Raw genomic sequence first — 15,980 nt, forward strand, 5'->3', positions numbered from 1 at the left:
CAGCCAGCACTGATTCCAGAGGCAGACACACAAGTGCTGAACAGGCAGGCAGCAGTACCCCTTATATCCTCACACTTTACTCTGTTTAATGATTTTCCCTTAAATCCACCACATTTTGCTCACTGACACCCAGCACCTCTCTCGATGCTTCAGAATTCAGTTTTGAACTCTGCACCAGCATCGCTCCACAACACAGATTTCTATCCGCTTGAACAGAAAGCCTTGCAAGCTTTGCCAGCTACCACTACTCCTACAGTTTCTTCCATGGCATGCATCTGCTTGCAGAGGATGGGGAGGTGCCCTCATTGTTGTCCAGAGGGCTTTCTGGAGTGCTGTCAGCCTGCTGCATGCCAAGCTCTCTCTGACAGCTGCATCTAACTCCCACTGAGGCGCTATGTTCTTCAAGTTGGCCACCCTGAAGAGTGTTTTGCCTGTGTTTGGAATCAACAGACACATACAGAGCAAACCATGTTCATTAGGGGTGAGGGGGTCCTAAAGATCCTGGATGTTCTGTTGTGTATAGAGGTACAAAATAGCCCAAGATGGGGAAAAAAAACAATCTCTGAAATATCCACAGATCACATACTTACTAAAATGTAACCATACGTACTTTGAGAGAGGGAGAAATATCATGAATAATTTACTTGGCACATGGAAAGCACTGCTGTGTATTTCATATGTGTGAAATAAATAAGCAGAAATTACTTAATTTGAATAACACTGAACACCTGATTCCAGAGACTGAGCAACACTTCACGCTAAGGCATGTAAGAGCTCTTGGCTTGTTGACATTTCACCAGAACAGAGGAAAATTAGCAAGTTGAAAACAAATTTATATTGCGGCTTGCAGATAAATATTCACAGTGTATCCACTAGGCTCCTAAACAGCACATAACCTGAGCCTTGACATTATGAAATGGCTGCATTTCATTGCTCGTGTTGTTACAGAAAAGGCTGAGAAATTGCACCTGAAATGACAGTGTTGTTGTTTAGTGTCAATCATGCAGAATCCAACATTGAGAACAGTAAGTTGAGCTGTGTGTGTTTTTACATTTGACTCTACGGTTTCTCCCCAGAATTTCAAAGTGGAGCTCAGGAAAACAAAAAACAATTCTTTTTTTTTTTGAGCATCTGTTTTCCCACCCATAACTTTGTCTGTCTATACAGTAAATGAGACTGGAAGGCTCCTTTACTTATAAAAAATCCCAGTGAGGTTCTTCTGCTACCTGTAAACTCCATGCTGTACGAGGATTTACATGGCATTTGCCTCCTGCCATCAGAGCAGCCAGGTAGTATTCAGAAAACCATAAATAATTTATCTGTGCTGTAATCGAAGCTTTCAGATATAATAATCAGGCACATTTCTCCAGAAATGTTTTGATGAATAACAAAGTATTTATCTTCCAGGTGCTAATTGGTCTGATTCGGGTTTGAGCAGTGTTTTTTTTTCCTCTGCTAAAACTGGAAAAGCAAGGGACCTCTCCTGTAACACAGATGGATGTAGCTCTGCTTCAGTCTGTGACTATTATGTCACATCTACCTTTTCTTTAAACACTTCTAGGATCTCTCACCTTTAAAAACAGGAGCAGTGTGTGCAAAGAATCTGCAGTCATTGCTGAGACTTCTTTCCTCCTGTGGCTCCAGCTTCAAGTTTCAATGCCAGCCACATAAACACGGGAGCATAAACACGGCTAATGTCTGCTCCGCTGTCTCCTTCAGTGTTACATGTGTGCTCCTGTCTTCCCACTGCACAGCCAGGCAATGCAGGTGGCTTTGTTTCACTCTGAGGAAAGAAACCCAAGCGCTATGAACAACCTCGTACTTACTGAGCTCGGCAATGCTCCCCACACGTGTAGCCAGTAAAGACTGCTCGATGGTCCTTAGCTCGGACTGGCTGAACATCTGCACTTCCCCAGGCTTGTTTGACCGTTGCTGGTCTTTGTGAAGGTTCAAGCTGTCCGGCAAGCAGAGAACACCTACAGTGAATAAAAAAAGAAAAAGAAGTTCCATGTAATTTCAGTCACTACTGCTGTCACCACCTCGTATTCATGGAACATTTTAAGGCTTATGTGAGTAGAGCCCAAAGACAATAAGTATTTGTAACTCAATGTCACAGATGACTCATGTTCTCAGAAGTGGCCCTCATTAACTCTTCTGAATGTCCTCAAGTCACTCATGATGTCACCAAGGGATAATGCTTACAGAAAACCCCATGTATTTGCCCATGGTGGAGTCAAGAAGGTTCCAGAGAAGCCTTCTGGAATCTACTTCAAAACCATGATATCTCACCAACGGAATCCTTCAGGATTGACTTTAATATTATACGTAAGAAGGTTGATACATTTACAGGATTTTCCTCTATGGGGAATTCCACTGACAGTTGCCAAAATAATAGGCAGCATCAAGATGCCTGCTGTGTCATTGATGAGTTTATTGGATTTCTTTTGTAAATACAGCTCCTGACAACTGAACTGCATAGATTTCAAAAGCCCATCATGCAGAAGCCCTAAAAGCAGCGAACTTTGATGGGGAGGCATTGATGCTGACATTAAAAAAAATTTACAATACACATCCATGAAGGCGCAAAAGTCAATTTCTGCCACGATATCTAAACCCTCGGGGGCAGACAGAGGGCATGTGTTTGTTACTCAAAATCACTGTCATGCTACAAAACATGTAGCAAATGCTTCATTGCCAACCTTGAGTAACAGATACATGGAAGCCCAGCCTGGACAGTAAGCTCTCTTCCCGTCCTGAGCTCTGAGAACATGCAACTATGGCCATGCTTATCCACAGTATTGCCTTCCAAATCCTTCTGGGACCACACAAGTGGACACCCCTGGGAGGTAGTGGGGTTGTACCTCTTCATGGCAATTAAATTCTATCTTATCTCTGATTGTGGAATTTGCAACAATTTGCTTTGAAAATAAGACAAAGTAGGAAATGTTTTTGTTTTTTTTTTTTTAATTAGCTTGTATTCTTCGTTCCATTTAAGCACAGGGGAGAAATCCCCCTTAAGGACCAAGAAAGCACTTTACAAAAGGCTTTAAGAAAAAGGTATGTATCTCATATCTTCAGAAAGGAGAACTCAGGAAGTAACCGGTGACTAAATCTATTAATCAGTAATTCTGTTAGTATCATAGAATCATAGAATGGCTTAGACTGGAAGGGACCTCAAAGGCCACCCAGTTCCAACCTCGTGCCACAGGCAGGGCTGCCACCCACCAGATGAAGCTGCCCAGGGCTCCATTTGGCCTGGCCTTGAATGGCTCCATGGCTGGGTCATCCACAACTTCTCTGGGTAACCAGTACGTACACATTTTAAGTCCCTTGCTGAATGGCTGCCTTAACCCCTTCTTTATTCTGGTAACAACCCACCAAACATCACTGCTTTGGAGCACTGCAAAGCCAGGCAATCAATGCTCCTGGAAAATGATGTTTCTCAGACACTTTTTTAGCTCTGCCAGCTTCACATACATTCCCCTCTCTGATTGCAAACAGTCTGGTCTAAGTTCTTTTGCAGCACGGACCTAAAATCACCCATCTTGAGAGAAGAGAGGCGGTGAAGGCTCAGTGAGCACGTCCTGCATGAAAAGCAGGGGGCACACATTGGAAAAAACAAGACCAAAGCCCTCACATCCCACAGCTGTAGATAGCAGACTGAACCTGACCCCATTCCCACACAACAGCAAGACTGGGTCAAATGCCTCAACAGCCTGTTGGAGCACTGGGGATAGAAGAGCAGTGGCAGCCATTAATTCCAGTCCTGATTGCAGGGCCAGGGCTGTGGCCACTGCAGTCAAACAACATGAGTATGGAGGGGAGCTGTGGGCAGGGATACAAGGCATCTGACACAGCAACAGGGACTGAAGGATTAAAAGCACTGAGCTAAGGGGCAAAAAGGGGCAGCAATGAAAAAATATTAAACAAGTAATCAAATATTACCAAACAAGCTTTCCAAATTCACTTCTGATCACTTAGTGTTTGCCTTGAATCAACACTTAGCATGATATTTATATTCTGTAGATGTGCAGATCTTGAGATGTTCAACACCTGGATTTAGAATGCAGACTTGCCTGCATATTTTAATAAGTATTCTCTCTCGGAAATGTTTCTCATTTATTTAGATTACTCTTCATAATTTTAATGGATAGAAATTAAGACAAAATTGGAAGAGTCTTCCCTGAAGAAAACAGATGTGTAACATCAAATACTCCAAAAGACTTCTAAAAACAAGAAATAGTACAAACAACTTTATGTCATCTTTAAAAGAAAAAGAATACCCAACAAGAAAATAATTAGTGAAAATACATGTTGAAGTGTGTGTGGGGGGAAAAAAAACAACACAACTGTTTTAAGGTACCTTTATGAACAGCATTGAAATGGTTTAAAATCCTAAGATGCACAGGAAAGCGGTCTCAGAGTGATGAGCAGTGGCACACAGATATTTTATTCTCAATTTAGTCTCTGCCTGTACCCACAGCCGCGCTTCCCCTTACAAACAGCCCTGATGATTAATTACTCTGTTCTGTAGCGAGGGGAGTGTATTCTTAGGTTTTCAGATGAAAAGTGCAAATGAAATGCAAAATGTACCATTGTTAGAAAACTTAGCAAATTATAGGATATGTCACGCCAAAGGGTTTTTTTCACTTGAGTGTGACATGATTAAAGCCATGCAATAGCCAAACATCTGATGCTTACACGCCAGCTTCACAACTATAATTGACCACAGCGGGTGACCAGTGGTGTGCTGGAAGATTTTTTTATAACTCTCATCATTTTGCTGGAGAGCATTTCCTTTTTTTGCCAGAATGGAGAGAGGGAATTCTATGCTCGAGCACACAACTCTGCCACTTTCCGAGCTTCAACTGTTTTCCCCAAAAACAATTGAAGAAAAGTTACTGAGATGCTTTTTGGCAGAAAAACTTGCTCTATTTTATCAGTGTTTCATGTAAAGCTCAAACTTGCTGATGAATGAGTATGGAAGGAAATTGCTCCCTAGCAAGAAGGGAGCATGCTGAATTGAAGATGAATGCAAAAAATAAAAGGTAAAATCTTTGTGATTATAAATGTCTTCTTCATATAAATAGAAACATTTAAATAGTCACCACCTGCTTTCACTGGCTTGGCTACAGTTCAACCTCCTCACGTTAATTCCCTGCTGACTGGCGTTACTCACTTGCTTTGTCAGCCACAACTTCAGCCTCACTGCGCTATACTTGATGCACAGGTAAGGATCTCATGTTTCCAGCAGCCTGAAAGACAGGGCATTTTCCCTTGCTTTTTTTGCTCTTTTGACTGTTGCTGTCATTCCAAGCCAAAGATTTCTGTGCAGTATCTTCAGAAATAACTACGATATCTGTCTTTTCTCTCTCCTGGCATTGCTAAATGTCCTTCCTTTCTGCATGGTTACTCAGCCCTGTGCTCTTCTTTGCCCATTGCTTTATTCCTCATCTTCCTTCCAATTCACTAGAGTAGAAATCAAGCTGTCTGTTCTAGCAGGATGAATGTGGGGCCAAACGCGACATGCCCCTGGCTGCTCCATGTCCATGGTGATGTACGGCAGCCATACGTCGCATTTATGACTGCTATGAATCACTGGAGCAATGAGAAATAACCAAAGCATTCCTGTGTGTTTGGCTTTTGTCACATCTTGTCATGCTTGGCTGTAAGATTCTTGGGGCAGGTATCTGTCTAAAACATCCAGAATGGATCAAACCCAAACTTTGCTTTATAAGCTGCTGTTTTTTATTTGCCCTTGGCCTCAGCTTGCCTTGCAGTGTGTAGGTAAAAGACTGCAGAGAAACAATAAAAATACTTTAAAATCAGCAGCATGCCAAAAAAACTCCCAGTGACAAGCTCTTAGTGCTCTCCTCCCAGATCTTCAGGGAGAAAAATACAGCCATCATAGGGAAGATCCAATGCACAATTAATACACTCTACATTTTTCCTGCCCTCTGGGCTCAGTGGAAACATAAGCCGGAGCTCCCCAAAGACCTAAAAATCTCAAACCAAAGAAGTATTGCACAGAATGACATTGAAGATGCCTGAACTTGAGGAAGCAACAAGTTTTTCAAAACCTCGTGCAATGTCTTCTGAACCAGAGGTACCTGGTAGCTCCATTCTGGTTTCCCCGTGCAAATTCCCACTTGTTGTGCTGGGAAGGCAGATTTTGGCACAAATACATGCACATTCTTGCACAGAGCTGTGGGTACAGCCCTTGCAGCATGGCACAGGTGTGCGCATATCCCACTAACATCCCACATGCAGTGCTGCACAGCAGCCCTTGGCAGAAATTGTCCCAGCATCTCAAAGATCTGAGGACCCAGAGCAGATCTAACACTGGAAACAACAGCAGCTGGGAAACCTCCTCGGCTCTCAGGGCAGGAGAAGCAGGGGTTTGGGTAGCCCAAATTTCACCTAAACACAGAGAAGGCATCAAAAAAATATAAGCCTCCTCCACTGCTCCGCTATTTAGACAAGTATCTGCATTTATTTCTCTGCCAGCTGTTGCAACTGTTGCAAAACAGTTGATTCCTGGAGTGCTGGCACCTACAGTGCCCATATGCCAGAACTGGCAATAGGGTTTCACATCCACTGCAACATTGGAACCTGGAGGCTTCCCACAGTCTGCTGTTATGACTACCCAGCTATTTTCACTGGGCAAAAGCAGATCAAAGGGCACAATGGTAAAAAATTGATATGTACAGTCTTCTGTACACACTCACTACATCACCACAAATGGCCACACAATGGGAGAAGTAATAAAATGGCAAGTCTGTTTATTTGGAATGGGAAGCAGTGTTTTGGGCAAAGCCATGTTACATCCTTAAATGTTTTGTAGTTCGGTCCCAAACCTGCTTCCTCAGCTAAAGAAACAGTTCAAGCACTGAGTCCATCTCAGAATAATGAAAGACTGAGAGATTTAGACCAGATATAAAGATTTTTAATAAAGGTGGTGAGGCACTGAAACAGATCACGCAGAGAGGTGGTGCTTTCACCTTTTGCTTTCGGAAAGCAAATGGTATCCTGGGCTCCATCAGAAGAGGGGTGGCCAGCAGGGACAGGGAGGTGATTGTCCCCCTCTACTCTGCTCTTGTGAGGCCCCACCTGGAGTACTGTGTTCAGGTGTGGAGCCCTCAGTACAAGAAGGACAGGGAGCTGTTGGAGAGGGTCGAGAGGAGAGCCACCACGATGATCAGGGGACTGCAGCACCTCCCCTATGAATACAGGCTGAGGGAGCTGGGCTTGTTCAGCCTGGAGAAAAGAAGGCTGCGGGGTGACCTCATGGCAGCCTTTCAGTACCTAAAGGGAGCCTACAAACAGGAGGGGAATCAACTCTTTGAAAGGGTAGATAACAGCAGGACAAGGGGAAATGGTTTCAAGCTTAAGGAGGGAAGATTTAGATTGGATGTTGAGGGAAGTTCCTTAAGGAGAGATGGTGAGGTGCTGGAACAGGCTGCTCAGAGAGATTGTGGGTGCCCTGTCCCTGGAGGTGTTCAAGGCCAGGTTGGATGGGGCCCTGGGCAGCCTGGTCTAGTATTAAATGGGGAGGTTGGTGGAAGGGGGGTTGGAGATTCATGATCCTTGAGGTGCCTTCCAACCCTAGCCATTCTATGATTCTGTGAAGTCAGGCAGAAGCATTGCAGCTTGGTGGGTGATGTAGTGATTGGAAAGTATAGCAGGGCTGTTAGCTCTGCGCTTCTCTGAAGACATAGCATGCATGCATGCTTATAAGGTGAGACATCAGAGGCTGAACCCCGAGGATGAAAACTGAGCTGTAATCCTGTTTGCACTTGTTTGCTCTTGTTTGAGAATCCTCCTCCTTGAGGTCCCTTCCAGCCCGGGCCGTTCTGTGATTCTTTGGTGGGTGCCCTGTTCTTGGAGACATCTAAGATCAGGCTGGAGGGGCTCTGAACACCCTGGTCTAGCTGTGAGTGTCCCTGTTCATTGCAGAGGGGTTGGATTAGATGGCCTTTAAGGATCCCTTTCAACTGAAACCATTCTATGATTCTGTACAGAACCTAAACGTGCAGTTCTAGTTACTGCAAGCCTGAAGTTTCTGTTCAGTCCCTCCTATTCTTACCAGTCACCGCAAACTCCTTTCTGAAGGTCACAGTTATATTTCACGAGTCCAGAGGCATTTGATCAAGCTATTACTTGAGCACACAGAAAATCAACTGTGTATGATCATAAGATCATGCAGGTACCACTGAATTCCATTTGCTATATATACATATACACAAAGAGGCAAACCAAAGGTTGCTTGCATTTCAAATTCTTTGTCTTCTCTCTCCTTCAAATCCTAGGTTTAAAACAAAACAAACTTCCAATGACACTAAATTAATGTAAGTGCTCACTAGACAATGTGATTCAAATGATCCATGCAGAGGCATCTAGCAGGAACCCAACACATATTTGTTAGTTTTGACTAAAAATATAAGCATTGTAAAGACTGTAAAACAGTTTTTTGCACATTATTATTTTTTTCTTTTGAGAATACTGCTATATGTGAGTCTACAATTGAGACAGAAGATGGAAGGTTTTGCTGCTGTTTTTTTCTTTAATTAAGGGCTCCCACTTTTAGCAGAAAATAATTCAAAGTATCTTTGATATCTCTATCTATCTCTTACATCTTAAGCAAACATACATATCTGGAAAACTTCTTATACACCCACTTCATGGATTCTTCCATGAGTTTACAGAGATTAAGAGTGCTGGGATAGTATTGGGCAAAAAAAAAAGAAAGTTTTTAAGTTCTATCACCTGCTCTCATAAAATCTCATAAGAACTTCAAGAGTTCACAAAACATCCAATCAGAAAATCCCTTTTATTCCACAAGTACCAAAATATTTCCTAGCACCAGGGAGCAACCTTGTAATCTACAGCATAAAGGCCTACTGGAAAGTGAAAAAAGGACAAAAGCACAGCCAACTACCTTTACAACAGCAATACACTTCAGCGAGTGTAAACCCCATATAGTTGATATTCTCACACACAAAATCTCTCTCCTGAGCCCACGCTTGGCTGTTGCGGCAGCCACAAGTACGTTAGGAAGATGCACTATGCCACAGATTTTGAAGCATGCCATGGAACATCAATGCAGAGAATACAGAACTGTAGAATATCTTCAGCTGGAAAGGACCCAACAAGGTTGCCCAGAGAGGATGTGGATGCCCCATCCCTGGAAGCATTCAAGGCAAGGTTGGACGTGGCTCTGGGTAGCCTGGTCTAGTGGTTGAAATTACATGATCCTTCAGGTCCTTTTCAACCCAGGCCGTTCTATGATTCTATAATTCAGTAAGGATCACCAAGTCCAACTCCATAAGATGGTGAATTCTAACTCATTCCAACTATGCAGAAGCTTCCTCCAACTTGGGTTGCCAACAGCAGGCAACCTGCACCACGACTCCTAAGCTCAGTCTGTGAACTGACAGGCAAGACAGATGGAAAACATCTTGACTTCTCCTTACAGAAATGAGACTGTGGGGAAAACCTTAGTGCTTATCGTTATCAACCAGTGCTTTCAGTTAACTGAAGGCCTGGAAAGTATTCAAGGCCAGGAGTGCAAAGTGTCTTCTTTCCACGCATTCCAGCCTGGTTAAATAACAGGGAGTGGCTTTGCGTGGAGAAAATGCAAAGCACTTGGGAAAGCTAGAAGGTGATAAAAAGTTTCCAGAATCAAAGTCACAGGGGAGGCAAAGCAGCCCAAATGAGGAAACGTGGGACAGGCGCAGCTATCAGATGCAAGTCAAGAAGGTAACCTTGCTTTTGTGCGTCTTTACCACCTACTAACCAAAGCCATTAAGAAGCATTACCAGCTCTCCACTTAGCCTCCAGGCACTGGTGCTAAGCAGCTAAGACAATATGCGGGTCCAATTTATATGTGAAATGAAGGTAAAGCACTGCAGAGCTTAGTAGCTAATTCAAGGTGAAATAAGAAATGTCAGAGAAAAACAGGAAGAGGGCATAAGGCCTCTAGTTATGCTGTTTAACCACAAGAGATCACCCTTTCTCTCCTGGAAAAATCAGTAGAAGAGCAAACGGAAAATTAAAAAAGAGAAGAACGGGGATCCTAATAAATCTGCCACAAAGTGATCAACAGCAGCGACCACAGATAAACGACCATCAGAAGTTGCACAAACCGTAGGGGCTGGGATCCTACCAGAACAACTGCAATCATCTGAGCTGTGCGACTGCAGCTTCGTTATTTCATCCGGCCAAGTGTGGAGGTTTCGTCTGAGCAATTTTGTCTCTGGCTCCTTGCAATTGGAAATTTCAGCAACTGTTTGCATATCTGGAGAGCAGTTTCTTCCAAAGCTGTGTGATCGTTTTCAGGGCAGTACCCCAGCTGGGCTGGATCTGATTTCATCAGAAGCCAGAATGGATGATCGTTATCCAAAGCAGAATACCTCTGTGAGTTATTAGAACAGATGTTATAGGAAGATGAGATAATAGAATTATATTGCTACACACGGCTGTGACATCTTTTCTTGTAAGGAGTTTGTTAGCACAACACATTCTACTTAATTGGGACGTTCTCCTTATTAGGAGCCTTCTAAGGCAATCGCTTTAGCCTAATGATAATGAGTGGCAATCACCGCTGCTTTAAATGGCATTGAAGTAACAACAATTCAACTAAATTAGGATATATTCTTCTGGTACCAAGCAGTTAAGTGGTGCACAACCAAGTGGAACACAGGATGGATTTGACCGTTTAGGTTATAAATTACAAAAGAAAGAAGAATCAGGAGATTAGATCCTGCTAAACATAGAAACGAAACTCCCAGATCAGCAGCAACAGCTTTACATTTATTTTTATTAAGAAATAAAGACAGCAAAACCTTGGTCCCATCAAAACCAATTGCAAAACTTCTAAATCCTCAAAACGACCACTGAAAGAAAAGAAGTGGGAACACAAAGCAAGCCTATCCATAAACAAGAGAAGTAATGGAGATCCATCTCCTCATGCTTTTCCCCAGGTCTCTACCAGGTCTGAAGAATGGCCCTTGAGATCCTCTGTTGGGCATGAGACAGCCCTCATGGCCCCCTGTTGGGCATGAAGCAGCCAATGCTGCTGAGTTGTGTATCCATGGCTAAACAGCCAGCACCTGCTGATGGCACTGCGAGCAGCACCCAATGTGAAGCCACATTCCTTCCTTTTCTACAGCAAGGAGACTGATGTGTCTTTACCTACCCGTGATTTTCAACACCTCTCTCCCTGTTGACCATAAAGTGGCATTTCATGGACTTCACAACAGGAAACTGCTCAGCAGCACGCTGCAATCAGCCAGCCTATTCTATTGTCACAGTAATCATAAAAGTTCCAGTGCAAGCTGGGATTATTCTGGCACGGAGACGTTTGAGCTGACACAGTGCATTTATTTAACACAGAGCATCCATCGGCTTGAGATTACCCGGATCTGAGCTATGCTGCCCTGGAAATAGCAATGTGGAGGAGAAAGGCTTTCTATTACGCTCTTTGACAGGAGACATTGAGGTAAATAAATAATAATAATAAAAAATACCGCTGTCATCTTTCTTCTCTGCTACATGCAAATAAATACAATATGTGCTGCCCTCAGTGTCTCAATACTAGCGAGAAGTTGATAGATTGTGGGAAATTTGCAGGCAGAAAAGAGAACGATGAATGTGTTGGCAATACTGGCTGGGGTGGAAACTTAGTGATGAATCTGGATTTTGCAGCACGCAGCCTGACCACAAGATGCCTCTTCCAGATCCAGCCAGCACTCAAGGTGCCAGGCACACGCAGGAGGGAAAGGATGTTTGGGAATGCACTGCAGTACTAACTCATGCAAGGATGCGTCTGTCTAAAAACAGGCAAAATCCCCCAATAGCCTGACAGTTCGTAGAAGGTCTAAGCCTTTGAGTCAGTGAAAATGACCAAGAATGCATTAGCAGTTTTTGATTTCCCAGAAAAAGACCCATCACCTGATAGCAGCAGAACAAGAGGGTTCAGTGATTCATAGCGTAATACGCTTTCCTAGAGCCCGTAATTTCCACCACTCATTACCGCCAGCCTCCCGAAATGCCCAGCCACGACGGACGACTTCCTGCTCAGCGACCGGAATGCACACACGGCACAGAAGCCCAGCTGTGTTGATAAGGCATCTTTCCTAGCCCAGCCGGGGCTCATCCATTATGTGATAAACAAAACACCAGCAACTCACCAGGTATTATCACATGAGTCTGTGTCCAAGTCTGTTTTTTTAGCAGCTTTACAAGTTACTCGTAACCATGCTGTGGCACGGTGGACCTCTTGAGAACAGAGGCTGACTATTTCAATTACGAATGAATAACGCCATGCAAGCACATAATCCCCCATTTTTGTGAGACCTACTATCCAAACAAACTCCTACACCAGGTTCTGCACTACAGAATGGCAATACAAAATGCTTGATGCAACAGAGCATTTTTTTTTCTATTACTTTCTATGTGTACCTCCATTCATTTGGCATAGGCACCAAGCATCGGATCCCTTCAAGGCCTGGCCTCATCATTTCAAAAAGCCCGATGTGCTTCCAATTTCTGAGCAGTTCCACTGAGTACTATACAATACACTTGGCAAGAATATTTAGAATACCTTAAAAAAATACCTCCCCCATTTGCCTCAATATTTGTAAAGATCAGTATGCCTTTTACAGAAGGGACTGTTTGCCAAAATTCCTCCCTCTGCCTCAAAACATCATCAGCTTGTACAAAAGCCATGAATAATACATAATGGCAAAGACATTCAGTGCTCAGAATGAATACGGGGCATTCCCATACCAGCTACCAACCAAATCCTTTACACTTTCACAAGTGGGCATGGTGTCAGCAGCCAATAACGGGACACAGGAGAGTGTGGTCTGCATGCAGTCACTGCTCTACAATTGCATTTACATCCTTATGGAATCCATACATTCAAAGCATCTGCCCTTACCAGGCTGGGGTAGCGGGCTGACTGGAAGGTGACACACACTTCTGTGGAGATGGGCCTTTCCTGAAGAACACTCAGGTATTACCAAGAAGTAGTGCAACGATGATCATACTTCAATCAGGGGGATAAATCATCAGCCCTCAGCATTTCCAGGAGGGCACAAGAACATGTGACTGAGTACAGTAGTAAATGAGCAAAATCCACAGTCATTAGGGCACAGAGCTGCGCTTTGGGGGAAATTCAGGCAGCTCGGGCAGAACTTACTGACTTTGTCAAGGTTGGGATTTATCCCTGAGCAATGAGTTCTGGGTAAACTGGAGCGTGCGGAGCCCACAGCAAAGGTTGAGTAATTAGAATTTCCTTTCAACCGCTTTGTGCAGATGACTATCAGATCGGCTACTCCACCCTCCCCAGGAAAGCCCAAGCTTAATGAAAGCAGAGATGTTTAAGAAACACGCACAGCTATGTACTGGCTCTAGGGCAGTATCCCATCATTCTGAGCACTGACCACGCACCCGCCCAGCCAGCGAAGGGAGGCGCTGAGCAAACGGAATGAAAGCCGCCTCCTCCTGAAGGCAGGGGGCACAGGACCGCAGCCATCTCATTAGCAGCCGTAACTTCAGGGCAGGACGTGCCCTGCAGCCCCCTGCCTGCCCCCAGCCCAGGTCGGCTGCGTGATTTGTGGGATTTCTAGCAATTGAGCTCCTTGAGCTCAACCAAGGATGGCTGTGAGCTGTGTGGGTCTGGGGTGCCCCCCCCCCAGCCTCACTAAAAGAATAAGACTCTGCCTTCGGTACATGCTTCAAGGGGTTTTCACCATGTATTTAAAGCCAAGAATTTGTCTAAAAACTTCACTGACTGGAAAGCCTGGATGCTGGCCAGGGGACAGTCCTTTCTAAAAGTAACCTTTACGTTCTTCAAAAATTCCACTTGGCTTACTGTGTAGACACGGCTTGTCATTAGCACATGTTTTGCCATCCAGACCTTTGATATAGATACCTACAGCAATAAATCAGTTCTGACCAGTAAAGGTTACCCTAGATGTATATATATATATGGTAAAATCATTACAGACAATGAATAAAATTTACGAGAAGAGACATTAGACTACGTCTCTGGCAGACTTTTATGACTGGTTGCCCCACTGATTGGCTGGCTGACCCTATTTCAAATAATTCCAATTTTACAGAGCTGACAGACGCCTTCTTCCCCCACCCTCCCCACCCCATTACAATAAAGCTGTGTTCAGGTGCATGAACTCATTACAGGGCTACCAGATTAACTGAAGAAAGACTTCTAATAATTATTTAACAGGAGTTTTTTTTTTATTATTATTATTTTGTTTTGATCCCCACAGGCTATCAATTTGTACATTCTGAATTTTATGACATCAAGATACACAGTCTTACTCCTAAAATACCTATTTTGGTTTTTTGAAAATAATGCCCTCTATTACTTTTCCCAGACAGAGAAAGCTGTGCATTTATTCTCAGAGCAGTTAAAGGTCAAACTGTTCTCTCTTTATGCATAATCTTCAGATTTGAACCTCTGCATTATTCATTTTCTCCACTTCTTCACCCAGACGTTCACATACAAATTCACAAACACCAACAATCCTATAGTAAAGGAATACGAGCGTTTCCCTGTCAGACCCTTCTGCGGTGCACTGATTAGCCAGTAGATAAGGAATAAACAGATATTTATATAAAATCCTTCTGGTTCAGTGCAGTCTGAGCACATCTCATTCATCCTCTCTTTGAGTAAAGCACGACGCCATTCCTCACAGGCTCACCTCTTCCCATTCTGCCCTCAGAGGGACAGAGCTGCAGCATCCATGGCAGTGCCTGGGCTGCTCCTTGGAGCTGCCTTCGAGGCCTTCTGTAGCGCAACAGCACTACAGCTAAAAGGGAGAACAAACTGTGGGGCAGTGAGGGCCCTGCTCCTGCCCTCATTGCATCCGTCTTGGAAATGGCTGAGGTAACTGCTGAAATGGCTCCAAACAGATATATATTTAAATCAGTTGTGAGGGAGACATCTGCCCTATAAAATGGAAAATGCAGTTGGAACATATTACAGCAACCCAAATCAGGGGCATGTAATGATAATCAGCAGGTAGCTGTAACAGCAGGCCATGCTAACTGCCTCACCTCTTACATCTCATCCCTTGGCTTTATTCAGCCTTTTCTCTCTTCTAAGCAGACTGAAAGAATCCAACTGATATTTTGAAACTTCCAGACTTGGCTGCAGTGGGCTGCATTACTTAACAGGCAGGCTGACTAAGGAGCAGCACGTGCTCTAAAGGACACTGGAACTGAGAATAAAGCCAGTCTAAATAAACTTACTCCAACCACATTCTTAAGAGCACTGATATGTTGCACTTTCAAGTGTTGCACTTATTCCAGTCTCAGAGGACAGCACAACACAACACTCCCTGGTTTGTATCTTCTAATGTTAACAGTGATATAAACCACAGGGAATTATGTAAGTTAGGGAATTATGAAGATCATAATAACCAAACTAGACATGGATTCAGAGAGAACTGTGATTTCGTAGTGTAGAAACACACCACAAAACATTAACTGCACTGCAAAACCTACAGGAATTACAAGCAAGTTTTAATTGCCTCAGCTGCACATCGTAGCAAAAATAGATTCCACATCTGGTTCCAAAATAATGTTATAATTAGTTATTTTAATTCCATTCTAGTCAAAAGGCTGAGCTCCCAGTTTAAGTCATTTGTGGATTCATGGCCTACAGCCACGAGTGGACTACACACTGCCATTGACCTTAGCCACAGAGTATGCCAAGAGAGCTATGAGCTTCATTAAGGAATTACAGTTCATGTATATATATATATCTAAACATACAGGGACAAAAATACACCTTATTTCTATCTACAGACTATTCGTAGGCACAGTTAACTGTTCATTTAAATGGGGAAAGGTATCATTTCCCTTGCATCATTATATATACAGACACAGTACTTGAAATATATTGCATGTGGGTCATCTTTTCTGACACGATGTTTGCCTAAAGAACA

At 43.5% G+C, this 15,980-nt stretch overlaps 1 protein-coding gene across 2 annotated transcripts in view; it reads right to left on the reverse strand.

Annotated features, from left to right (window-relative positions):
• ABTB3 (ankyrin repeat and BTB domain containing 3) overlaps nucleotides 1-15,980 on the reverse strand; it is a 168,364-nt gene that overhangs the window by 68,358 nt on the left and 84,026 nt on the right. For both annotated transcript variants that reach the window (XM_048945145.1, XM_048945139.1), the window contains exon 2: nucleotides 1,827-1,976. In XM_048945145.1, the coding sequence (XP_048801102.1) occupies nucleotides 1,827-1,976 (150 nt within the window). The remainder of the gene's footprint in view (nucleotides 1-1,826; nucleotides 1,977-15,980) is intronic.

This window comes from Lagopus muta, chromosome 1 (assembly GCF_023343835.1).
Source record: "Lagopus muta isolate bLagMut1 chromosome 1, bLagMut1 primary, whole genome shotgun sequence".
Taxonomy (NCBI): domain Eukaryota; kingdom Metazoa; phylum Chordata; class Aves; order Galliformes; family Phasianidae; genus Lagopus; species Lagopus muta.